The sequence below is a fragment of the Fukomys damarensis genome, unplaced genomic scaffold (genome assembly GCF_012274545.1).
Source record: "Fukomys damarensis isolate Sample0158 unplaced genomic scaffold, DMR_v1.0_HiC HiC_scaffold_1, whole genome shotgun sequence".
Classification (NCBI taxonomy): Eukaryota; Metazoa; Chordata; class Mammalia; order Rodentia; family Bathyergidae; genus Fukomys; species Fukomys damarensis.
In genome coordinates, this window is record NW_022900913.1 from 585,487 (window position 1) to 610,290 (window position 24,804).

Genomic DNA, 24,804 nt, shown 5'->3' on the forward strand with positions numbered 1-24,804 from the left:
CATCCCGCCAGCCATGCCCAGGGGAGCACGTCAGCGTCCCACCCCGGGCGCCCGTCGGCCACAGCCGCTCACATGGACAGGATGGGGGCCACGCTGTCCAGGGAGGCAATGAGGATGCCAGTCTCGCAGATGAGGGCCGTGAGCAGCAGGGCCCACGTGGGCTCCCCGTTGGATTTCCCGTGGCCGAACACCTGTGGGGATGAGGACAGGTGAGGGGTGGGGGAGACAAGCAGTTCCAAGATTCTTAATGTACCACCGAGTCGGAGGACCGTCCCAGCCAGGCCCGGTGTGCCCATGTCACAGTGGCCCAGGTCAGCCCATCTGTCCCTGGCATCAGTGAATCGTCTAGGGCACAGGCTCCAGGGGCCACACGAACAGATGTGACCCACTCGTGCACTCCTGGGGCTAAGCCTGGGGACCAGCCCAGCAGCCAGGAGAAGTGACTTCCACGGGGGACACGTGCGTGTGCACCATCACCCTAAAAGTTACACCCAGGAAGAGACCCCTCACTGTCCCCCACCGACCCAACTCCCCAGGCCCCCAAAGGGCTCACCTGCAGGAAGGGGACAATGCCATCACGGGCGATGGCCTGCAGCAGGCGGGGTGCCCCGGTCAGGCTCTGCAGGCCAGCGCCACAGGTGGAGAAAAAGGAGCCGATGACGATGACCCAGGGGGATGGCCAGGCCAGCATGCCGATGACCAGGTTCCCCTGCAGGGCCTCGCCAAACCTGTGGGCAGGCAAGGCAGGCAGTCAGTATAGCTTCCAGAGAGCTGGCTGAGGACAGCTGGAAACACCTCTGTCCCCTTGAGAGCACTCCGGGGTGTGGACCTGGCCAGTCTGCCCAGCATGGCCCATATCTCCAAGTGAGATGGGTGCTCTGTTCTCACCCGGGAGGCTCTCAGGAGCAGGAAGCCCCGCTTACCCCTGAGCTGCTGTAGTCACCTGCACATCTGGCCCTGCCACGGCCTCAGGGACCACGTGGCCTCCCCACCAGGGCCCGTGACCAGTCCTGACAGACGCACACCCCACCAGGCCCCACATTCTGCTCAGTGGCATGCCTCAGGTCCAAGGCCACTCCTGTCCATGCCCAGGCCCAGCAGTCAGGTGCCAGCTGGGTGGTTTGGGGCCTCCAGGCCCAAGGGAAGACGTTAACACCCTGACCAGACAGAGGCCAACGTACTTATCTCGTAAGACCACACCTTCAATGCAGGCCCCGAAGAGCACAATGCAGGAGAGATCTGCAGCTCGGGTCAAGGAGCGGCCAGGCCTAATCGGGAGATGGTGCCGCATGTCCTCCCCATGTCCTGGGCAGTGCTGCCCCAATGCAGCCCCACACCCAGCCCCAGGTCCTCAGGGTCCCTTCTCGCAGCTGCACCCAGCTGCCTGGCACAAGGCTCTGGATAAGCCTGGCCTACGTGTGGCCGCTATGGAGACGCTTGTCACTGGGGGACACTGCTCAGCCAGAAAAGCGGGGCTCATGGGCGTCAGGGACCTGCAGCCCAGCTTCCCACTCCTAAACCGCCTGCAGCGGTCACCTGTCCTCAATGTGGAGTGTCCTCGTGACAGTGTGGCCATCCCTCGGGCTGCACAGAGAACACTGCCTGACCAAGAGTGAGGAAAGCAGGGTCTGGGCGTCACGCCACCGTGGCACACGTGTTGTGGGCAGCCCAGCTCCACAGGGTCGAGGCAGAGGCCTGGGTCCACTTGACTGAGAGCCCCAAGATGGCTCAGAGTTGGGGCCAAGGGAGCAGGAGGCCAGAAGCCAGTGCCACCACCTGCAAGTCCGGCAAGGATACAAATGAGAGATGTGGTCACAATGGCCAGGATGGTCCCAGTGGGGATGGACTTCTGAGCATCCTTGAGGTCCCCGGAGCGGTTGGACCCTGCCATGATACCTGTGGGAGACACAGACAAGCCAACATGGGGCGGATGGGCCTGGCACGTGACGCAGCTGGCCCAAATCCCGAGGTGGCAGAAAGGATGGTGCCAGACGCAGGACGGTGCTCTCCAGGGACTGCATGTCTTCAGGCTTCAGATAGCACGGCCCAGACCCCACTATCCACACCACAGAACAGGGACAGGGCAGGGGGCTCAGGCCGGGTGAAGAACCCCAGCCAGGTGTCCCATCACAGTGAGGCTGGAGTCCCAGGGACCCTCTCCAGGCGGTAAAGACGAGGCCCAGCCCAGCCCAGCCAGTCACCATCACCATCACGGCCATAGCAGCCATTCTCCATTGTGCCAGAGCCCTGAAATCTCAGCAAACCTCAGGGCCACATCCAGAAATCCCCAGATAGTGACACGTGCTGACGGCTCATGGCCTGATAGCCACAGGGCTGTACCTGCAAGTGGCCAACACCCTCCTGTGGCCCAGAGAAAGAGCCACCACTCAGAAGTCACAGGATTGCCACGACCACGCCAATAGAGTCTGCGTGACAATGCCGGTCACCTGGCAGAAACCAGACCAGAGGTATCGTCCCCACGGGGTTAAGCCTCCTGGAGGTCCTTGACACACACCACATGCAAAGTCAGCCGTGAAGAGAATAACTGGCCTCTCTGCCTGCAGTTTGGGGACATTGGGTTCATCTATAATTCTGTTCTATTTTGTCTTTATTACTATTTGTTCATTATCTGTAGAATTGTATTCTGGGCCCAGGAAAGGTTAGGAACAATTAGATGTTCCTAGAGATGTGGAGCTATTGAGACACAAGAGGACGGGCGGCCAAAGTGCTGACCCTGAGCCCCGGACTGTGAAGTCCTGAAGGTGAACCTGAAGGTGACATGCTAAAGCCAGTCCTTTGTCTTACAAACTTCCCCTTCTGACTACGTATAGGTGTGGTCTTACCTTGACTTAATGGTCTTAGCTTTTGTGATGGTATAGAGGTGTGGTCTTACCTTGACCTTGTGGTCTTAATTTTTACAATACTATTGTCTATCTTATGCCTGCCTGTGACTGGAATCACTCTTGTGGTGTGCCCTTGAAACTAATATATAAACACCTGGAGTTAGAAATAAAATTACAGCAGCATTGGCAAGCTTCACCTCGGTGTTGAGTGCTTTTGTCTGACTGTCATCGCCGAACCTGCTCCCACCTTTCAGAGAACCTGTATCTCCTCGTGAAATCCCGTGTTTGCTGCCCTACGGTCGGTAACACAGGATGGCACTAGGGCCGAAGGCACAGGAGCGGGCAGATCCAGTCTGTCACCGACCAGCACAGAACATGGCAGGGGACAGCCAGGGACCAGGGCTTAGGAGCACATAAGGCCACTCCAGGGTCTCCACCCCTAGTGCTGTCCAGGCAATTCCTAGGGGATTCACTATGAAAGAGACAGAGTCTGAGAGAGGTGGAAAGATACAGGGAGACACGAGATGGAGACACAGAAACATCAACAAGACAGAGAGAGGCAGGGAAAGAACAGAAACGTGGAGACGGAGACAGACAGACGGGGGAAGACAAGGCGGGGACAGAGGGACACACAGAGGTGGAGACAGAGACAGGCAGAGACGGTGCAGAGGACAGAGACTCACCGGTGACCGAGGGGAAGTAGATGCCGACCAGCATGGTGAAGTAGGTCATGATGTCCGTTAGCACGTAGGGCAGCCCACTGGTGCGGCTTTCCTCGGGCACGGGCACTGAGGGCACGTCCTCCTTTTCCACGAAGGCACCCTTGTCCGAGTACGTGCTCCACAGGTTCTCTGCAGAGACAGCCGGCAGCAGTCTCACCGCAGGTTCCAGAACCTTCTGTCGGGCTCCTGGGGGCCTTAAGCCTGCAAGGGAGGCTCAGGGCCTGTGTCCTCCCACAGAGCCCACATCTGTCCCCCAAGCTGCCCTCACCAAAACCAAACCTGTGTGCGAGGCCCGGCCACAGGAGCCTCTGGCACCATGCAGTCCTAAACAGCCCTAGGCATAGGAGTACTTGGCACAGGCCCAGCACATGAAGGCTGGGGCAGGTGGCCAAGCCGGGCCAGGTCGGCCCTGTGCTGCCTGTGAACGACCCAGCCTCCTCAGACTACAACATGGCCTTCCTGCTCTGCGTCCACCCTGAACTGGTGACCAGACCCCCATCCATGGCTTTGTGGGGGCTCCTGCTGGGCTGGGCTCATGCACTGGGGCCTCCAAGGGCCTCTAGGGAGGCCTAGGATGGCTCTCCCTGCCTCCCAACCTGCACAGGCACCCGGCAAGGTCACACACACCCTTGGGGCACACACACGACCTCAGCCTGCCTCAAGATGCCTTGCGGTAGGCAACCAGGGACCAGTGCTACTTTCTAACCCCAATGCTGCCTCTTCCCCAGAGCCAGGCCTGTCTTCCAGATCAGAGTGATGGAGAGAGCGAGGTAGGTTCCTCATGGAACTGCGCCCACAGTTATTTCCTTAACACAGTTCCCCAGCACGCAAATGACTGGCTCTGAGACCAATTTGTGGGCCTGATGCAGTGCATTAGATTTCTCTGCCCTGGCCGAGGGGGCGTGGCCAGGAGGGATGGGGACGTTGCCCCCAGGGCTCACCCAGGAAGACACCACTGGCCACACCGGGTATTCCCTGGATCTCGGTGACGTTGTTCTGCATGAAGTATGGGTCGCAGGCAGCGCTGGGGCTGGAGCCGTTGCAGAAGAGGCCCCACAGCATGGTCCCCTCCGAGGCATTGTTGACCATATGAACCTTGGCGCAAGTGTCAAAGCTGCGCTTTGCCAGCGTGCGGTTCCCCAGGAGGCAGACGCTGCAGGGGCAGCCGAGACTCAGTTTCCCTCAGGCACCCCATGTCAGATGAGAGCAACAGCAGGGCCACTCATGGGCCTGACCCTGAGCCAGACCAGCGAGAGCACTCATCCTGCTGGGCTGCCCCACCTTCACCGGCTTTGCTGTGCAGCAGGGATTCTCTCCACCCAGCTGCCCAGAGCCCAGCAGCCCTGACCTCAGCCCCACACCACTCCCAGCCCGAGGGCCCAGGCCCCACCTCATGGGCTGGCTGTGACTTGGCCAATACCTCCCTTCTCAACCTTGCAAGAAAAGGGAGGTGAAAGAGCCCACTGGGGTCTCTGAGGACAAAGGGGCCTGGTGTGGGGAGGGGTGGCTACTCAGAGAATGTGGGGCCCATACAGCCTCTGTGCCCAGAGCATCCCAGCATGACCACGCGACACCACAGCACTGCACACCCATGGTCCCCACAAGCCCAGGCGCTCAGGAAAATGTGGCCATCCAGGACCCCCTGGCGGGGAGGGATGGAGAGCAGGGCCAGGGCCAGGCCTGAGGGCTGACTCACGGGATGTCAGGCGGGTCGAAGGCAGTTTTGATGACACCGGCATAGATGGCTAGGATGGACAGCACCACGCAGGCCAGGAAGACCAGGGCCAGCTTGTTGACGTACTTGACACCCACGAAGACCACCACTGCCATGAGGGCCAGTGTGCAGGTGCCGTAGACCCGCATGTTGTGCAGCATGGCCACTGCCTCACCCCCTGCTGCCTCCGCCTGGAAGATGGCAGCTCCCGGGGAGATGTAGGTCTGCAGGACGCAGCAAGTCAGGAGGGTCGGCCACCCAGGCCACCCACACTCGTGGATCCTGCATCCTGGCCTTCCTGACTACTGACACCCGAGAAGCAAGGGGCATGAAGACCTCCCAGGGACCCCCTATCCCTGTGCGGCCCAGCTTGTGTGTGACATAGCACGGGGAGAGGGCCCTTTGGGACACAGCAGGAAGGCTGGTCTGTCTCCATGTCTCTGTCTCTCTGACAGCCACCCTGCCTCTGGCCTTCCCAGATGGCAGAGAGGCTGGGGGCAGGGAGGACGCATGCTGCAGTCCTCAAAAGTGGGACTCAGCCAGAGCCAAGGCAGAGTGGGGGCAGTGGGGCACCCAGGAGCAGCCGGAGGGCAGAGCACTGGGTGTGGGAGCCGTTGGATGGCGCTCACCAGGAAGATCTCGATGGTCCCCAGGATGTACATGGCCCCCGCAAACGTGGTGCCCAGGTAGAAGCAGAGGCCGACAGCTCCCCCGAACTCAGGCCCCAGAGACCGAGATATCATGTAGTAGGAGCCCCCAGCTGTAAGGGACATGGCCAGAGAGAAACGGGTTAGAGGGGATGCGTATTTCTGCAGGGGCAGAGCCAGGAGGGCACACGCAGCTCTCATGGAGGATGCCTGGGGGCTCTCATGACCCTGACCTGGGCCTCCCCTCCCAGGGAGGGGTGTTCTTCAGGGGTCCAGAGCAGCTCCCACAGCACCGCCCCCCCAGTGTAGACCAAACAGCTAGTTCCGGTGACGCATTCTCACACAGACGCAGAGCAGAGCCGGACTGTCTGGGGCCTATCACTGTGTCCCTGGAGACAAAGCCGGCACAGCCTTGCACGCCCGGGTCAGGGAAGGCCGATGCTGTGCACAGGCAGGCAGCTGCCCAGGACCCACTCTGGGGCACCTCAAGCTCGGCTCCATTTCTACACACAGCGAGCAGAAGCAGGGTCCTGGACTTGGTTTCTCCAGTCTGGGCTGCAAGCTGAGGCACCCGCTCTACCATTACCTGACTTAAACGGCACATTCAGCCTCATCTCTGCACTCACAGAACCAGCAGAGGCCCCAGTGCGGTCACAGGCCCTGCCCTCCTTCACTCCAGCCCTGCTGGGTGCGCTGCCCAGGGCTCTAGCCACGGGCTCAGCTGCCACAGGGAAGCAGAGGCAAAAGGGACCCAAGGCCCGGGGACACAGGCTGCCCAGCCCAGCCCAGTCCTCAGCAAGGTGGCTGAGCTCCCCAGCAACAACTGCACACTGGCATCTGAGCCCACTCTTCAAAGACTGGATTTAACAAAAGCCCCACAGTTCCAGGGTAACTGAGACCAAAATGAGGTGGCCCCTGGTCAGGAGGAACACTAGCCCCGGGGTGCAGAGGACAAAGGCGGGGACGGACAAGACCACCCTTCAGCCACCACAGAGCCCTGGGCCACCAGGAACCCCAGCTCTGCAGCAAGTGGCCTCAAGGCTGGCATACACAGCGAGACACAGGAGGCGACCTTGTCCATGACAGTGGAGCAGGAAGGGTCCATACACTCAGGGCTGGGGTAACAACACACGAGAAGGGCAGCAGGGCCTCACCTGGGACCACGCCATTGGTGGCAATGGCGCTCATGGAGATGGCAGTCAGCAGCGTCTGCAATGACAGGTGGCCTCTGAGGGCAGGTGCCCTGGGCTGGGCCACCCACCTAGCACCCAATCTCAGGAGCAGCGTGAGACAACGTGGGGCACCTGGGGGCACTCACAGGACACAATGACTTGGGTCACTGGTCCTGGGTAGAGGCTGGCTCTACCTAGGTACCCATGACCTAGGGACCCCAGGAAGATGCCACCCTGTACAGATGGCACAGTGGCCCCATCTCTTGCCCACTCCCCCAGGGGTACAGAGTGCATTTGGGAGGCTCTGGGGCCAAGCCTCCAGCTACCGCCCTCTCAGGAAAGCCTGCCCATGGCGTGGGAAGTGCCAGCAGCTGCCTGTGAGTGAACAGACAGGAAGGACAGTACTATGCCTGCAGCCAGTCACAGGGGACCCTGCTGGGTATCTTCAGGTGACAGCTGGGAGATGAAAGAGCTATATTATGCTTTTCTCAGGGGAATAAGGGCCCCGACAAATGGGTAGGTAACAGGACTGGAGGGCAGAGGTGGAGAGACAGTGGGTCACCAGGGACAAGCACAGGGCACAGGGCCCCAGGAAATGTCCTGCCAAACTGGAAGGTGGCCCATCAAAGCACAGCCTGACTGAATGGGGCCTGTTGACAGTTTGGCGGCCCTGTAGGATGGTCAGTGGACCAGTCCTCAGCAGGCCAGCAGGTAGCCCATGTTCCCAAGGTGTGCTGGCACCTTAGGACGGAGCTGCAGGGTCACCTTATGGCTCAGAGCAGCAGACTCTCATGGCCCCCACAGGTGGGGTGCTCCAGCCCTGGACCCTTGGGGAGTAGAGACCGTGGCCACTCACACAGGTGCAGCACATAGATACGATGAGGAAGGACTCCAGGACGCCAGCTGCCCCCACGATCCACGTCAGGCGCAGAAAGAGGATAACGCCCAGGATGTTCTGAAGGCAGGGAAGGTAGACGCCGATGAAGGTGCCCATGCGCGGGGCCTGGAAGACAGCACCGTGTCAGAGGGCCCAGCTCAGTACACATTGTGTGGCTTGGCCCCCAGCTCAGACCCGGGCTGAAGATCCTCAAGCCCAGGAACAGGCCCTGCAGGGCTTCCCTGGGCCCCCTACTTGCCTAAACACAAGCCATGTTTCAGCCCACCCTCTTCTCAGCTTGGGCATGGTGGGTCTGGGACACACACTGGGCCTGGGGGCGGATACCAACTCCTGTGACCAGACTAGGCAGCCCCACCAAAGAATGCACTGACCACCACAGAAGGACAGGAAGGCCCCTCAGGAGCAGGCACAGGAGGGCAGCACTTCACCCACTGCGCCAGACACCCGGCAGCAATGATGTCCAGGAGGGGCCCAGCATGGTGACCTCCGGCACCTCCCAACCCTCGGTCTGGACAGAGATCAGGGTCTGCACCCTGCAGACCATGAACAGATGGAAGATCTCAGAGTCTCCACTGGAGAGAGTAAGATACATGTCCCCACAACCCAAGAAATGGTCCCCAGAGGGAGGCACAAGCAACCATCCGGGCACAGCCCAGTCTGTGGGACTCTAGCCACACACCTGGCTGCCAGCTCAGCAGGGCTCAGCTCCCTATGGCCTGTTGGAGCACACCGGCCGAGGAGGGACAATGGGGCAGCCCCCGACCTTCCCACCCTGGGGACAGAACCAGCCCGGAAGGAAGACAGGACAAGGCTATTCCCTCCACTGAGTTCTGCCCATCCGTGACAGAGCTCTGCCCATGGACTAAAATCCAGCCTGGGACACAGGTCCCCAAGAAGCACAGGAGCCAGGGCTGTGGCCTGGGTGGGCACCTTACAGCGCCCTGAGTGCAATGCTCATAAAGTCCCGACTGGGTGCACAGGCAGTCAGGTGAGGACTGTCCCCACCAGGACCCCTGGGAGAACACCTGTTCCCTGGCGCAGGCTGGGTCTCCCCCACCTCACCTCTAGCAGAAAACAGAGGACGGTGGTGGGGACTAAGGCCTCCAGGCCACAAGGCAGCCCCGGGCAGGGGAGTCCAGAAATGCACTGGAGTGACAGACCCATCACTGAGAGCCTCCAGAGTCCCCAGGGTGGACAGGAGGTCCCTGCGGCATAGGCAACTCTGGGGAGGCACTGCCCCTCCATGCCAGGAAGGCAGCCAGAGCCAGCTAGGCCACAGTGCCATCACTGCCCACCCTGTCCTATCACATGTGCAGCGTGAGTGGGGGGAACACCCCTGCAGATTGGGGGTCTGCCTGAGGAGGCCCTGGAGAGGAGGGTGTGTGTGGAAGGTGACATTTCAACCTCCCCTTCCTACTCTCTCCCCCAACACAGACCCCTCCTTGCAGAGAAAGTGGGGATAGGTGGTGTTTTTGACAAGCACCAGGGCAGCTGGGCACAGTCCAGTAATCCCAGCACTCTGGGAGGCTAAGGCAGGAGGATCACAAGTTCAAATCCAGCCTGGGCAATTTAGCAACTCAGGGGAACCCTGTCCCAAGATGAAAACTTGGAGAGGCTGGGATATAGCTTGGCGCAAAGGCTCTGGGCGAAATTCCATTCCCTGTACTGAAAAAAACAAAACAAAACAAAACAAACAGACAGCAGCATCCTCTCTTGGCCACCTGCTGAGGACCAGGAGGGTGTGCCTGGCTGGGAGACAGGGATCAGAGACCCAGGGCTGCAAGGGCGGGGCCTGGGCTGCAGGTCCAGCCCTGCTAATGTCTCCCAACTCGTGGTGTTCACGGAGCGCAGCGTCCTCCCCGCCAACCCATCTCACTGGCGCTGCCCCTGTACCTGACCCAGACCCTGGAGACTTCGGAAGGGTGGAGAGCACCAGTGGGGCCAGTGGCCACCCAGCCCTGGCAAGGGGGCCCTGCGGCCATTCACAGCGCTGGGGCACTGCCCCTCGAGGACTGAACCTGAGGCGGGTGGCACCTGACCCTGTGGAGACGCCGAGGACCAAGGGGGACCTGTAGGGCGTGGGCACAATACCTTGGCCTCGCGCCGCCTGCTGTCCTCATCCTCCTCGTGCTCCACCACCCCCTGGCTCAGGTTGGTGTAGGTGGCCAGCTTGTTCAGCAGGGAGGACACCATGGGGTTGCTGTCCATCTCCTCCTGTTGGGGACAGGCACTGTCACGGAACAGTCTGAGGGGCCCGAGCCGGGAGGCCCGGAGAAGGGGGTTAGGGCAGCCCCGGCGAGGAGGTGTGCCCATCACTGCCACACTGGGGACCTCGGCCACCTCTCCCCCAACAAAACAGGACAACGTCACCTCGAAGAGAGCCATGTTCTTCCCTTCGTAGTAGCTTTCCCGCTCCATGTCGACACTGTTGATGAACGGGCTGCTCTCCCGGGGTGTCCCATCTCCTTTAGGATGAGTGGGCAGAGTCAGAGGAAGAACAGGGCACAGAAAGGGGGTGTTGGGGACAAGGCACCCTGCCACGACCACGCCAGTAGAGTCTGCGTGACAATGCCGGTCACCTGGCAGAAACCAGACCAGAGGTATCGTCCCCACGGGGTTAAGCCTCCTGGAGGTCCTTGGCACACACCGCATGCGAAGTCAGCCGTGAAGAGAATAGCTGGCCTCTCTGCCTGCAGTTTGGGGACATTGGGTTCATCTATAATTCTGTTCTATTTTGTCTTTATTACTATTTGTTCATTATCTGTAGAATTGTATTCTGGGCCCAGGAAAGGTTAGGAACAATTAGATGTTCCTAGAGATGTGGAGATATTGAGGCACAAGAGGATGGGTGGCCAAAGTGCTGACCCTGAGCCCCGGACTGTGAAGTCCTGAAGGTGAACCTGAAGGTGACATGCTAAAGCCAGTCCTTTGTCTTACAAACTTCCCCTTCTGACTGCGTATAGGTGTGGTCTTACCTTGACTTAATGGTCTTAGCTTTTGTGATGGTATATAGGTGTGGTCTTACCTTGACCTTGTGGTCTTAATTTTTACAGTACTATTGTCTATCTTATGCCTGCCTGTGACTGGAATCACTCTTGTGATGTGCCCTTGAAACTAGTATATAAACACCTGGAGTTAGAAATAAAATTGCAGCAGCATTGGCAAACTTCACCTCGGTGTTGAGTGCTTTTGTCTGACTGTCATCGCCGAACCTGCTCCCACCTTTCAGAGAACCTGTATCTCCTCGTGAAATCCCATGTATGCTGCCCTACGGTCGGTAGCAGCACCCTCCCTGTCCTGCACCTGCGCGGGCGCCAGGCCCCTCACATACCTAGGGTGGTACACCTAGTGTCACCACAGGACGGTGAGCGCCTTCGGCCTGGAAATACTCACGACCCCACTCTGGGTGAAATTCCCACCTAAAGTGCTGGACCTAACTTCCTGCTCACCCCAGGTTTTTAGGGAAGCTGAAAGGCTTGCTGCTTTTCACACAGGATCATTCAACACCCCCGGGGCAGGGATGCAGGGTAGCACAGGCACAGCAGAAGGTGGGGATGGCACCTGTGGCCAGGAGATCTGGAGCACCACGCATGGCCACAGAAAAGAGCCTCACAGGCAGGGTCACCTACCCTGTCCAGACCCTGTGGACACCTGCACAGCCCACAGTAACCCTTGGGACTTGTTCTGAGCTCCCACTCCAGCCCAGCATGCCAGAACCCTAACCGCTGGGCCACACAGCCTCCACACCAGGACCAACTGGCGCTCCGGGTCAGCAGAGTGGGGAACCCAGGTCCCTGTGTCCTTGTCAGCCCCCAGGGGGCTCCACAACCCTGGACACAGGACAAGGGGACAGTTTCCTGGCCCAGCCTTCACTACTTGGTTTCCCACGAGATGAGACTCTCCCCCCACCTCACACACACACACACACACACACACACACACACACACACGTGTGGGACCACCGTGAGGACTCTGGGCACAGAGCACAGCTGGCCTCTGGGTACTACGAGGCCATTCACGAACCCTGCCCTGGCCAGGCTGCACTGGCAGGAGCCAAGGGAGGCTCCCCAGCAGCCCGGCCCTAGCGCTCCGACTCTGGGCCTCAGCCGGGGCCTGTGGGAGGCACTGGAGTTCAAGGGATATGTGCAAGGGAGGTGGGGCTCCCAGAGTGGTGGTGGCACAGGAGACGGGGACAGGGAGGTCCCAGGGAGGTCATGCAACGGCCCAACTGCCACCCTCTGTCCTCCATCGGCACACTGGGGACTCCAGGGCACAGCCACTCCACCTCCCTCGTGATAGCCTGGCACCTTCTGCACAGGTGGCCCCGGCAGTGGGAAGAGGGGATAGGAAGGCGCAGGAGAGAACAGGAAGAGACAGGGACCTGGGGAGAGGGAGGCAGGGCGGGACCTGGACACACCTACCAGGCCCAACACTCACAGGCAGGCAGGCCCCTGCAGGGACCAGGTGGGGCTTGGCACCGGGCCACACCTCAGGGCCGGCTCTGGGATTACTGTGTCCTGTTCCAAACCCCCATGTCCCCTGTGCTGAGGAACAGTGGTGCAAGCACAGGCCACGTGGCGGCACCTGCTACAAGTCCAGGCTTGGCACTCTGGGGATGCGGCTCAGAGAGGAGAGGAGGCCAGGTGCCCCCCCATGCCACACGGCTGACACACTCAAGTCACAGTGTGGCCCCTCTCGGGTCCCAAACTTGGTGCTTTCCTAACCCCCAGGCACGAGGATCTTAAACCCGGGATCTCCACCTGGACAGGCCTGTCATGGGTGACTCACCGCTCAGGCTGACAGCAGCCTCGAGTCTCAAATTCCCCAAACCCGGGCAGACTGTGCTGGCATGATGGGTGATTCTCGTTGGTTCAGAGTGGTATCCAGACCCCAGTACCTGTGCAGCCCCCAGCGCACCCCGGACCCCTCAACCCCTTGGGACTTGTTCTGAACCTCCACACTCCAGCCGAGCATGCCAGAACCCAAACCGCTGGGCCACACAGCCTCCACACCAGGACCAACTGACGCTCTGGGTCAGCACAGTGGGGAACACACCTGAGCCAGGCAGGCTCTGACACTGGCTCCAGGAATCAAGGGCCAGGTCACTCACAAACACAAAGGGCCCAGCCCTGAATCTGATACAGAGGCCCGCCCGGGGCCCAGGACGATGGCACTGTCACATGTTCTAAAGCACAGACAGAAAACCCCTTTGCGAGGCCCAGGCCCATTAAGGGACCCACACTGAGGGTCCCCGGAGTCTCCACGGGACCCTGAGTGACCTGCTGCATAGTCTAGCACCTCTAGACTTCCTCATGTCCCCACCGAGCTGCACAGCAGCAGGAGCAGAGCAGTGGATGGAGGCTTCTGCCCAGGGCTCGCAGGCTGGGTGGGCAGTGAGCACAGCGCTGTCTGACAGGGGCGGCTGACCCTTCCCCGGGGCCTACATACACTGCCTTCCTGGCTGGCCTGGCCAGAGGGCGCCTTGCACCCCACAGCCCCCAGGGCAAGCACACAGGGCCGGCCTAAACACACAACATGGCCTGACCCGAAAACCTGGGCTGGTCGTTCACTGGGGCTCAGAGATGGCACAGTCCAGGTCGTGCGCGCGCGCGCACACACACACACACACACACACACACACACACACACCAGCACTGCTTGTGAGACACACCTGCCGGCCCCTCCCACCCAAAAGGTGGAGCCACCGCAGTCCCATGTGAGTTCCCACAGCCCAGGCCCCATACAGGCGAAGGCCACAGAGACAGACGCAGCCCACTGACTGACCATGGGCTGCAGCGGGACAAGGTGGGCCAGACCTCACTCTGCGCATCCCCCAGACGGGCCCTCGCACCTGACCCCCTCCCCATGGTGTCTGCAACCCACACTGTGGAGGGTTCACAAGGCCCCAAGCAGGGCAAAGGAAACAGCACCCCTCCAGGGCAGGATGTGGAGCGACAGCATGTCCAGGATACGCGAGGTGGACAGGGCTCCCTGGGTATCAAGGGACACAGGGGACATCACTGCCCACTGCCCACAAGGAAGAACCCAAATTTCATTTCTAGCAGCACTACTTGGCTTCACAGCAAAACCTTTTTTTTCTCAGCATCAGGAATCAAACTCAGGACGTTGTGCTTGCCGGGCAGGCATGGCACCACTGAGCTACATCCCCAGCCCCTTCCCAGTGAAGCGTGAGGACTACACAGTCTTTACCGAGTCACTCTCAGTGCTCTGGTTCAGTAACTGTACTTGCAGAAAACTTAAAGCAAAACAGCAGTATGCAGCACCGTCATCTGCTGTGTGCTCTCGCACAACTCAGAGATGTGTGTGTGCGTGTGTGCATGTGTGCGTGTGTGCGTGTGTGCATGTGCAATGAGGCAGAGCCAGGCAGAGGGAGAGGGAGGGGCACAAGGCAGGCACAGCCAGTGCCACCACTTGGGAACCGCAATTTTCTTGACATCCTCAGCGGAACCCGCACGGGGATTAAAGACAGGCATGAGCCCCTCATGCTGCAGAGAATGGGCCAGCCGCTCTCCTGTGCCTGCAGCTCAGTGGGCCGGAGCTCCCTAGGTCTCTGCCCCCTGCCGTCAGGGTCCCACCACGGTCAGTGACAGAAGACCAGCTGAGTGACAGCACACAGAAGGCACGAAGGCCACACCCAGAGCGCAAGAGTCACACAGGGGACTGAGAGGACCCAGGCTACGGCCAGGGCCCGAATGCTTCCAGCAGGGGAGAACACGGGTTTCAGATTCTCCCTCTGATAGAGTCAGCCCCGCTCACGACCTAGACAAGGTCACTGGCTGCTGGAGCTCAAGTTCCTCATCCCAGGCAGAGGCAGCTGCGTCGGAGAAGAGGCAGGCGATGCCCAGAGCCAAGGCCCCCTGCCAGCTCGGGAGGGCACTGTCTAGCATGGTTGGGTTCTTAGTGGTGCACAGTGGCACAGGTAGAGAAATGCGCACACAAAGCTGCTCGGAGAGCAGAGAAACAACTGTCCTTCCCAGACTGGTACCCCAGGGAGCAGTGACGCAGAAGCTCTGCGTTCTGGGCGTCTTGTCTGGTAGAGTTGGGGGATGGCCCCCACCCTCTGACTCAGAGAACAAAGCCCCGCAGGGTGTGGGCAGCAGGAAAGAAACAGCCCATTCAAGTGGCATGAATACCTGGCCGTGTTTTCTGTGACAGTGGCCATGAGGCTGAGACCTGGGGAGACGTCACAAAGTAAACACAGGCCAGGCCAGGCCACAGGGCTCACACTCAACCCACATGGGCGCCACGGGTGGGGCAGCACATGGCCCCAGGGATCCCTGGATTTCATGCTGCGGCTCATCACAGTAATAGGGGTGCAGAAGTCCGGAAAACACGAGAAAATAGAAGGGGAGCTAGGCACACCCTCAGGATTGTGGTAAATCCTTCCAATTTGGGGACTGCACTGAAAGCAGCCGAGTCTGCCACCAACCTCTAACATTTTCCCTTATCTGCAGAGCCCCAAGCCACAGTTCCAGCAGAGACCCTTTAAGAGGATGGCCCCTCCACGTGAGAGGGCTCCTTCTGAAACTCAACGAAGTGACCAGGCAGGGAGGACACAGCCACCAGGGGATGTGGCTGTTTCCATGCAGAGTGAGCACCCAGGACTGGGACAAGAACAGGTCCCCTCCTGTGTGAGGTGTCCCTGCCTCATCCTACCCACCCCCCTGGGAGACGTTACTTATGGCCCACCTCACTGCCTGGTGATTCTTGACTTTAAGATCTCCACTAACTCTTCTAAAGCCAAATACACTCAAGGTTTAGCTTCTGGCTTTTTGTTGGGACGGGGAAGCTGGGGCCCTGCATATGCTAGGAAACTGCTCTCCCATGGAGCTACACAGTCAGCCCTTTCCTTTTATTTTATTTTATTTTTTATACCAAGGATTGAACTTGGAACCTTGCGCTTTCAAGGCAGGCAGCGGCCCTGGCCCAACCCTTTCCATTTTTGTGATAACATTTTGCTAAACTGCTTAGGCTGGCCTCAAGTTTATGATTCTCCTGCCTCAGCCTCCTGAGCAGCTTGGATTCCATTTGCTTTTGACAAAGGGTTTGCAACTGAAGTTTGCACCAAGGCCACCTTGGGTTTAAATGCACACACTAGAGCATGTACTACACTGCCCATTCCTGGCCTACCCAGCACACACGCAGACCACTCACACACCCGGGACAGCCCCTTGTGCTCCCTGCCAAGTCCAAGTCACCAGACACGACCCGCTGGGCTCAGGGACAAAGCACCAGCCTGCACCAGAGGGCCTACCCCCATCTGCCTGCCCATTCATGTTCATGATGGCTGCAAGGGTCCAAGGAGGGCTTGGCCTCCACCTGCTGTCTCCCCGCAGGTCCCAGGGGCTGGGCACTGCTAGGGTAGCCTCTGTCGGTCGAATGAAGCAGACAGATGACGTGACTCGGGACAGCCAGGCAACCGGATCAGGTGTCCTCGGCCAGGCCCTTGAGTGCAGCCACCATCCCAGCTGGGAGCGCAGGACCCAGACACCTGCTGTCTGCGGGGGCGGAGGCCTGGCCACAACACAGCTGCACTGTCAGCGGGGCAGATGCTCAGGCATGGACCGCAGGGGTCAGAGTACCCGGGATGCCAGGGCCCAACCACTCAGGTCTCCGCCTCCCAGGAGGGAAGCCTGTCTCTGGCAGCCAATATTTAAAGACTGCAATGCTCAACTCACCCCATTTCAGTACTGGTTCCCATTGGGGGCCAGGACCTGCCATCCACAGCCTGCGCACAACCCCTCCAGAGGGCTGGTCTGCACCGGGCCAAACTCAGGACCCGATTCCATCTGTGGGATGGAGCAGTGGACAGCACCGCCACCCGATGCCTCAGCTCTGAGAGGTCTGTGGAGCAGATGGGGGACATGGAAATAGCCAGTCCCAGCAGGTCCTTTCCTGCCTTGGAGCACGACACTGGTGGCTTTTGTCACCAAGAAATATGAATAAGGTTTTAAAACGAGGACCTCCAGCCAGTGAAATCCAGGAGGGGCTGGGGGTGGTGACGCATGCCTATAATCCCAGCACTTGGGAGGCTGAGGCAGGAGGATTGCTGTGAGTTCAAGACCACCCTGGGCTACACAGTGAGTTCCAGGTCAGTCTCAACCATCTGTCTCAAAAAACAAAAAAACAGAAAAAAGAAAAAGGAAAGCAATGCAGGAGACAACAGCTGCATATGGGACCTGCACCTGCAAGCTTCACCTGGAAAGACCGGGTAGCAAGGGCAGCCTGGGCTGGAGAGGCCAGCAGAGTCCCTGGGGACACACGGCACAGAAGAGAGGGCCAGCAGCAGCGAGGAGCGACCCAACCGTGGGGGCTGCAGGCGTGTCGTGAAGGTGTCAGTCACACTGTCCTGACCTGTGTGGTCAGGAGAGAGGCACCTGTGCCATACAGGGCCGATTCCACAGGAACAGGTGGGGTCCAGACACAAAGAGATGCGCGAGGTCTCTGGAAGAAGCCTGGGCCCCACCTACTCTTGCTTTTTGGCAGGGGCAGCCACTTCCACAGCCTCCCAAAGGCACACAGGCCTCACTGCAGCTCTGCCCCTTCTGATGCCCCAGCACAAGAGACCACCCGAAAAATGGGCAGGAAAGCAGAGTGGGGAGTGCCCGGGCCTGGGTGAGCCCAGCGTCCACAAGCCTGGTGCCACCTGTGGGAAAAGAGATCAAGAAGCTGGAGGGCACACAGGGACCCGGCTGGAAGAGCAGACTCCAGGCGCCTCGCCAGTGACCCAAGTCAGCAGACCTGTGGGGCCAGCACTCACCCCATCCCAGCCCCAGGCCTCCTGGGATCCAGGCTCCCTGCGTCTCACGGGCGCTGTTCACACAAGGGGCTCCTTGTTGGTGGAGCACAGGGCCCTCCTCTGGGGATGGTGAATGAGTCCCTAGAGATGCAAGGGGCCTTCGGACGGGCAGCCTCTCCTGCAGACAGCAGAGGCACAAGCAGAATCAGCCCTGGTGCACAGGCATGGACCTCCAGGTGCCCGCCTGAGCTGTGGCCCCAGGATCCGACCGTTCCGGGGCCACGGCAGGGCCCTGTCCCTGGCTGTCCAGCCCAGGAAGTGTTTAGGTCTCAGCAGAAGCCTTGCACCCAGCAGGCCGCCCACCTCCTCACAGCTAGGCCTAGCGCACCTCCAGGACGGAGGCCAGCACCCCCACCATCCACCAGGGTCTGATGGTGATCTCAGCACTATCTCTCAGGAAGGCTCGGAGGAGGAGCGGAGGATGGCCCATGAGACTCAGAACTGCACATTTTCCCTGAGGTCAGCTGAGCCACCCACTACGTCCAGCAGCCTCTGCCACTTCCTGCCACCAAGCTCTGGAGGAAGTCTGCTCTGTTCCATAGTATGGAGGCCTCGGGGTCACATGGGAAGCCTGCCTCTGCCCAGAGACCATACTGCAGGGTCCCCATACTGCAGCCTGGCGCACCCAGGCCGGGGTCCCAGGCATGGTGATGAGGAGGAGCCCACATGCGGGGAGGCCAAACTGCAGCACTCAGGCAGGCAGGCTTCTGGCTGGGACAGAGTGGCCCTGAGGAGCCCACAGAAGAAGCCCTGAGAACAGAGAACTGCCCACAGCCCCACCCTGCCTGCTGGGCCTCCGCACCCAGCTGAGCCTCTGGCCTCGGTCCCCTCCCCACCGCCCTAGCTCAGGGGGAGGGGACAGAGCTTGTTGGCTGAGTCCCTGCAAGCCCCGTGACTCTCAGGAGTGAGTTCCATCCTGCTTCCTTCCTTCCTGCTCCCCTCACCAGCTCCACTTCCTCAACCAAACACCCTGCTTCAAGGCCAGGGCCCAATGCCAGCGGCACCCACACCAGGTGCACAGGGACGGAGGTGGAGAGGACCTGATGCTGCAACACACACCGGCCTCCTTGCACAGGGCTGGTCCAGGTGTGAGCAGACACTCCGGACCTAGCCTTTGGGCAGTGTCCCTCCCACTCAGCCCACCAGACACCAGGGAAGCACAGAAGACACCCAGCTCGCTACCTGAGACATAGGTTCCAAACACAAAGTGTGACCGGAAGTCCACAAGCTACGCTCACACGCACGCACTCACCACATGCAATGTGCTCACGACATGCACACATACACATTCACACGTGTGACCATGTAACTCAGTCATACATTCAGATGTGTGTGCCAGTGCCCATGGCCTCACACCCACACCAGGCACACACCTGTAGAGGCCCCCTGTCTGTGCCCCCGGCTGCACTACCCAGTGGAGAGGCCCAGGACACCAGGCTTCCGGAGACACAGCTCTGTGACCAGCACGCAGGGAGTGGTTCTGGGACCTTCTGCCTACAGGACACGGCCTAATGTGGCCATCAGCCGTGGAGGGGAGAAGCTGGGTCGCGCGCTGCTGCCCAAGGCTGAGGCTGAGGTGTGAGTGGCAGGTGGAGGGATCTGGCCTCCCAGGCTGCACCCTGGCTCCTGTCACAGGCCTGGAAGGGCTGGGTCAGGACCCCTGCTAAGTGGCGGGAACCCCTCTCACTCAATGGCACCTGATCCTCCCCAGTGACCAGCAGACACATCTCTGAGCCTCCCCAAGGGCTGTGCCCAAGCCACCGGCGCCACGGCCCACACAGATGGAGCCAAATGATGGGAGATCACAGCCACTCTGATGAGCAGCTCCAGGGAGGGAAACGGAGGCAGAGAGACTCTCAGGTCACTGTGACAGCCTCAGGGATGCATCACCCTGAGGGGACAGGAGCCCCGGCAACAGGAACCTAGGCCCCGCAGCCCCATCCAGGGGACACTGCAGGGACTGCTGCACCTGAGGCCCATGGCCCAGCCCCAGGTTGCAGCACAGAGAGCACCCAGCAACCCTAACTGCCTGGGCACCCTATGCCCTCCTCCCGGGCCCCAGGACCCTTTCCCACCTCCCCACAGGGGCAGGGTTGTGAGCCCTGAGTGAAGCAGGGAGCACCACACACCAGAAAGGACTGTCTCTTTCCAGTCTTTTCAGACCGCCCCAGGCTCCCGGAAAACAACAGGCACATGGGCGCCCACCAACAGGGTCACAGTGCATGGTGCCAGGGGGCTTTGTGACACAGACCCCAAGACCCCCAAGTCCAGCTCCTACAGGTCCTTCCTTGTCACGGACAGGGTCCTGCAGGGTGTTCCGGACACAGGGACCCTGGGCTGGGCTGCCGATCACCCTGGACACAGGACCCTTGCTGCTCCTGGCCTGCTTCCCAGTCTCCAGCAGGGTGGCCCCTTGGAGCACCCAGCGCTAAAATCAGCCCCACCGCACTGCTGCACAGGGACAGCCCCAGGTCACCTGTCACTCCCAAGGGCATCCACCCTGGGGCTGTGCCAGCTCCTTGTCCATTGCTCCTCAACTCAGACACCTGTCCCCAGCACTGTGAGGGATGGGTGTGTCACTGGCCATGCCCTGTGGGAGCCACGTTAATACTCAAGCTGAACTTCATGCTCTACCCTTGGGTGAGGCCTGCCAAGGCCGAGGGGGGTCACAGTCCAGCAGAGAGGCCAGGCCCAGGAGCCACAGGGTATCACAGCATGTGTCCTGTCCCTCTGCAGGATGTCACCCATGTCACACCCAAGGACAGTGCCTCTGGGAAGGCATGGGAACCCCTGGTCAGGCCTGGCCAGCTGCTAAGGATGGTGGCCCTGTGCCCAGAGGAGAGGCTGTGATGAAGGCCCACTGTCCTGCCAGGGCCAGTGTGGCGGAGGTCCCGGTGGGCATCCCTCCTGCCAATGGCCTCGGAGTGCAGGAGGAGTTCTGAGAAGGGCGCATTGCTCCAGGCAGTGGACACCTGGGGTCACCTCCTCCCAGGGGGGACGACTGCTCTCCAGGACAGGGGGCTCTGGGGAGCTGGGTTTATGGGTGCGATAACCGTGCACGTGCCTGCACTCCGCTAACCTGGGTCCTCAGCCCACAGCAGTCCTCAGACCATGTCCCCAGCACCAGCGACACATTGACCCAGAGAGCTGGGTCCCACGCTAAGGACACTGCACTGCAGCCGCCCTGCATCAGGCTCCGTCCCTCTCGCTGAAGCCTCCCTCAAGGTGCTCTGGCACCTCTACCCCTGTACACACACACAGGGCTCTGGCTGGGAGCTCAAACGCCTCTGCAGCTTCTCCACTGCCTCAGGACCCAGGGCCCGTGACTCACCACTGGTAGGGAGGGACACATGGCTGCCTGTGTGGGTGGCTCTGGGAGAATGGTTCACACCCACACTGCTCAGACCCTGTGCACCCAGGACACACACCAGTGTCCCCAGGGGCTGCCAGGCCCCAGCCCTCTTCTGATCAGCCTGCAGAACCACTCCCACAGGTACTGCTGACCCTGGACAGGAGGGGATGTCTGCTACTACATGGGACAGGCCCATGAAGGACGCAGCCTAGGAGAACGATCCTCTAGCTGGCGATAGCTGCAGTGATCTGCACCTGCCAGGCCTAACAGGTGTGGCCACCCCCTCAGCAGTCACCAGTAGCTGCTCACCACTCCACCGCACAATGCCACGGCCCACAGAGGAGGCTACAGATGGTCAGGCTCCTCCCACTACAAGCAGACCCCAGCGGGGACAGACTCAGAGCCAGGCATGTGGCAGGCGACCCACATCACTGGACGGTGCCCGAGGGGCCCAGCGTACCACCAGCTCGTGACCAAGCCTTCCCTGCCTGCCCCTGTGGTATGAACATGCTCACACACTCATGTGCACAATCACACATATACTGTGCATATGTCCATGCGCACTCACTCCTACACAGGCTCAGCAACCCAAGCTGACCACCCACTTCCCAGGGCAAGGCCCGTCACCTGGAGACAGGGCGGACACAACTGTCTCCAGTAGCCACCTGCTTCCTTATATCTTTTGTTTCCTCTGGTTTTTGTCCTCTGCAGTACTTTGGATCAAACCCCGAGTGCTCTTATGCTGAGCTACATCCCCATGCTTTCTATTCTGAGGCAGGGCCTAAGCTGTCCAGGTCAGACTCAAACTTGCTGTCCTCCTGCCTCAGCATCCTGAATAGCTTGCATGTCCAGCCTGGATGGGCTTTGTTTTGTGGTCTGGGGCTCGTGAGTGCTAGGCAAGTGACTGACACAACTACACCCTCAGCTCTTCCTCTGGTTTCAAAATACGAACCTGGTCAAGGTCATGTCTGGAACTGGCCCTTGCTCCCCACTCACTGAACACTGCAGACTTACCAAGGGCCATCCGGGACCCTCACTGCCCACCCGCAAGGACTCCTGACTAGATGGTGCCCAGACTCTACAGCCCGCCTGTCCCTGCTCAGGTGGCCTGCAGTGCCACTGTGACCCATCCTTTCCCGAAACCCAGGAGGGCAGCTGCCACTTCCTGTCCCTGTTCAGCAGGACGGATTGAACCCTAGAAGTGCTGTCTCTGAGTTTCCTTTTGTCACAGTACTGAGGATGGAACACAGGGGGACCACAACACTCAGCTACACCCCAGCCCTGTTTACGAGACAGAGTCTCCCTGAGTCACTCAGGTATGACTGGACTTTTGATCCTCCTGCCTTAGCCTCCCTCAGTGCTGGGATACAGGCATGTGCCACCACCCCATGCTCCAATGGTGACCCTGAGACCATTTGGCGACAGTGGCTATGAGGGTGGCAGAGAGCAGTGCCTACTGCCTGCCTGCACCAGAAAGCTGGATAGGGCAAAGGTGACCCAGGATTGCCCTGCCCAGTGTGTCAGGGCGGGTTCACCACTGCAGATGAGAGGAGGGAACCTGCAGTTCACCAGAGCTCACTCAGCTACAGAGCACAAACCATGGAAAAGGAATCCAAAAAGAGGAACCACAACCAAACCCAGGCAGCTGCCCAGGGATGGCCTGCAGGTGAGGCTCCTTTCCCAGGGCAAGGCCCAAGGGGGCCCCCCAAAACTGTGGTCCCAGCCACCACAAGCCCGGGCAGCTGATCCGGGCCCCACTCTGGAGAAAGGCACTGAGCTTCCTGGACCAGAAGGAAGATAGCAGAGACACAGCCCATGCGAGTGCCTTTTCTTACTCACTTGGGAACCTAACATTAAGGTGCCACTTTCACCCGGAGAGAAATCTTACAGCAAAACAGAACTCAGAACAAGCATTGTGTACACAGACATGGTGATGTCCCAGGGCAGGGTCCCAGAGTCCTTCCAGAGCATAGTGGAGGCAGGTGTGGGGTCCACAGGGAGCAGGGGGGAGGGCTCCATCACATACACCCCACAAAGGTCTCAGACCTGTGTTCTGGACTCTGAAGAGCCAGCTGCAGGACCTGCCAGGGACACTGCAGTAGGGACAGTTCCAGGTTGGGGCACAGCCTACAGCCCGCCCAGGACAGGACAGCAGGACAAGGCTGACTTACACTCTTCAGCCAAGCCTCCTGTAGGTCAGAAGCTGCGGTGCCAAGATAGCCAGCTCTGCTCCTTTACCCCAGGGGCGCAGGCCCAGGCAGCCCTGCCCTTGGCAGGCCCAGGCCCTCGCTCTGCCCCTGGGTCCTTCTCTCAGCAGGCTGGGGTGGCCCAGGAGGCCGACGCCACCATAGCATTGCTTTGCAGCACTCCAGGGTCAGTGACCCATCATGGGGCACTACAGTCAACTTCACAGGGCAAATCTGATGCTGTCCTGAGACACATTCATGGCCTTTGGAAAGGGCTCCAGCCTCTCCCGGACCTCCTATGAAGAAGCCAAGCCTGCAGCCTTTTCCCCAGCAGGGCCCATCACACTGGCCACAGAGCATCTCCACCACCAGCTGTGGCTCAACAGTTCCAGTGACAAACGAGGATGTGGCTAAAGCTCAAGGCAGCAGCACGCTTGCCCTCAGGCATGGCAGTGAAGTTCCCAGAAACCTCCCAAGGGGAGTACAGTGTGCAAGGCCTGCAAAAACTCTGCCACGTTTCCCAAGGTCAGCTTAGAGCATCAAGGGACACAGAATGTGCAGGAGCCCCACACTGGCTCTTTTCCCACCTGAGACTGTGCAGGCAGGGAGATTTTGAGGAGCTTCAGATGCTGGTGGGTTGCAGAGCAAGGGGCTCACCCTCCTGGACCGCACACTGGCACCCTGACTTGGGGTACAGATGGCTCAAGTCCCCTGACCGCAACACAAGCCACACTGGAGGTCTGGAGAGAAGAGGTCTGTCTGGGTCCTGGACACCCAGGAGGGGCACTGGGCCTCCTAGCGGGGGCTGCTGAACACAGATCAGGGAACCGGCAAAAGTGAGGCTCAGGGTTTGTCTGGTCTCATGGCCACAGCCAGGCAGCTGCCCCAGACACTCCCAGTAGGAGCCCGGACAGCGTACCATCCTGGGAAGGGCCACCCAGCGAGGTGGCTAACCCCTAACAGTGCACGATGGCACTTCACAGGGGGTGCTCCTGGAGGGTGTCCAAAGGCTCCCAAAAGTGTACAGAGAGCAAGCACCTGGCCTTTCCTGCCCAGGCCATGAGCAACAAAGGGCAAGGCCCGCCAAGGACCCATTCCCTGAATGACCGCGCCTCTCTCCTCCTCCCTGGGCAGGGCCCAGGGCTATGTGTAAGCTAGGCATGGGGCCCTTCTCAGCAGCCCCAGAAGAAAGGGGGGCCAGAGATGAAATCTGGCCCGACATGACCAGCTCCAGGAGGAGGCTGGATGCGAACGGGCTGGGGAGACTGCAGCGGAGCAGGCCGTCCCACCCGCAGAAAGTGAAAGTGTCACTGACTCCGGAACAAAGAGCTGCCCGAGTCCTTCTCGTGACCCAGGGAGTCCGGGCCGGGTCGGCGCGCAGGACCGAACTCCTGGGAAGCTGCCTCACGCCCCGGGCTGGAGCCGCGCGGGTGAGCTCCGGACAGAGCCT

At 60.2% G+C, this 24,804-nt stretch overlaps 1 protein-coding gene across 1 annotated transcript in view; it reads right to left on the reverse strand.

The window, feature by feature from the left end:
- Positions 1-24,804, reverse strand: part of Slc12a7 (solute carrier family 12 member 7) — a 48,774-nt gene that overhangs the window by 10,593 nt on the left and 13,377 nt on the right. Inside the window, exons 2-13 of the mRNA XM_010644054.2 lie at positions 10,367-10,461; positions 10,088-10,210; positions 7,955-8,101; positions 7,081-7,135; positions 5,909-6,039; positions 5,262-5,503; positions 4,507-4,718; positions 3,527-3,694; positions 1,798-1,896; positions 1,182-1,239; positions 554-728; positions 73-191 (exon numbers count right to left, since the gene is read on the reverse strand). Of these exons, the coding sequence (XP_010642356.1) occupies positions 73-191; positions 554-728; positions 1,182-1,239; positions 1,798-1,896; positions 3,527-3,694; positions 4,507-4,718; positions 5,262-5,503; positions 5,909-6,039; positions 7,081-7,135; positions 7,955-8,101; positions 10,088-10,210; positions 10,367-10,461 (1,624 nt within the window). The remainder of the gene's footprint in view (positions 1-72; positions 192-553; positions 729-1,181; positions 1,240-1,797; positions 1,897-3,526; positions 3,695-4,506; positions 4,719-5,261; positions 5,504-5,908; positions 6,040-7,080; positions 7,136-7,954; positions 8,102-10,087; positions 10,211-10,366; positions 10,462-24,804) is intronic.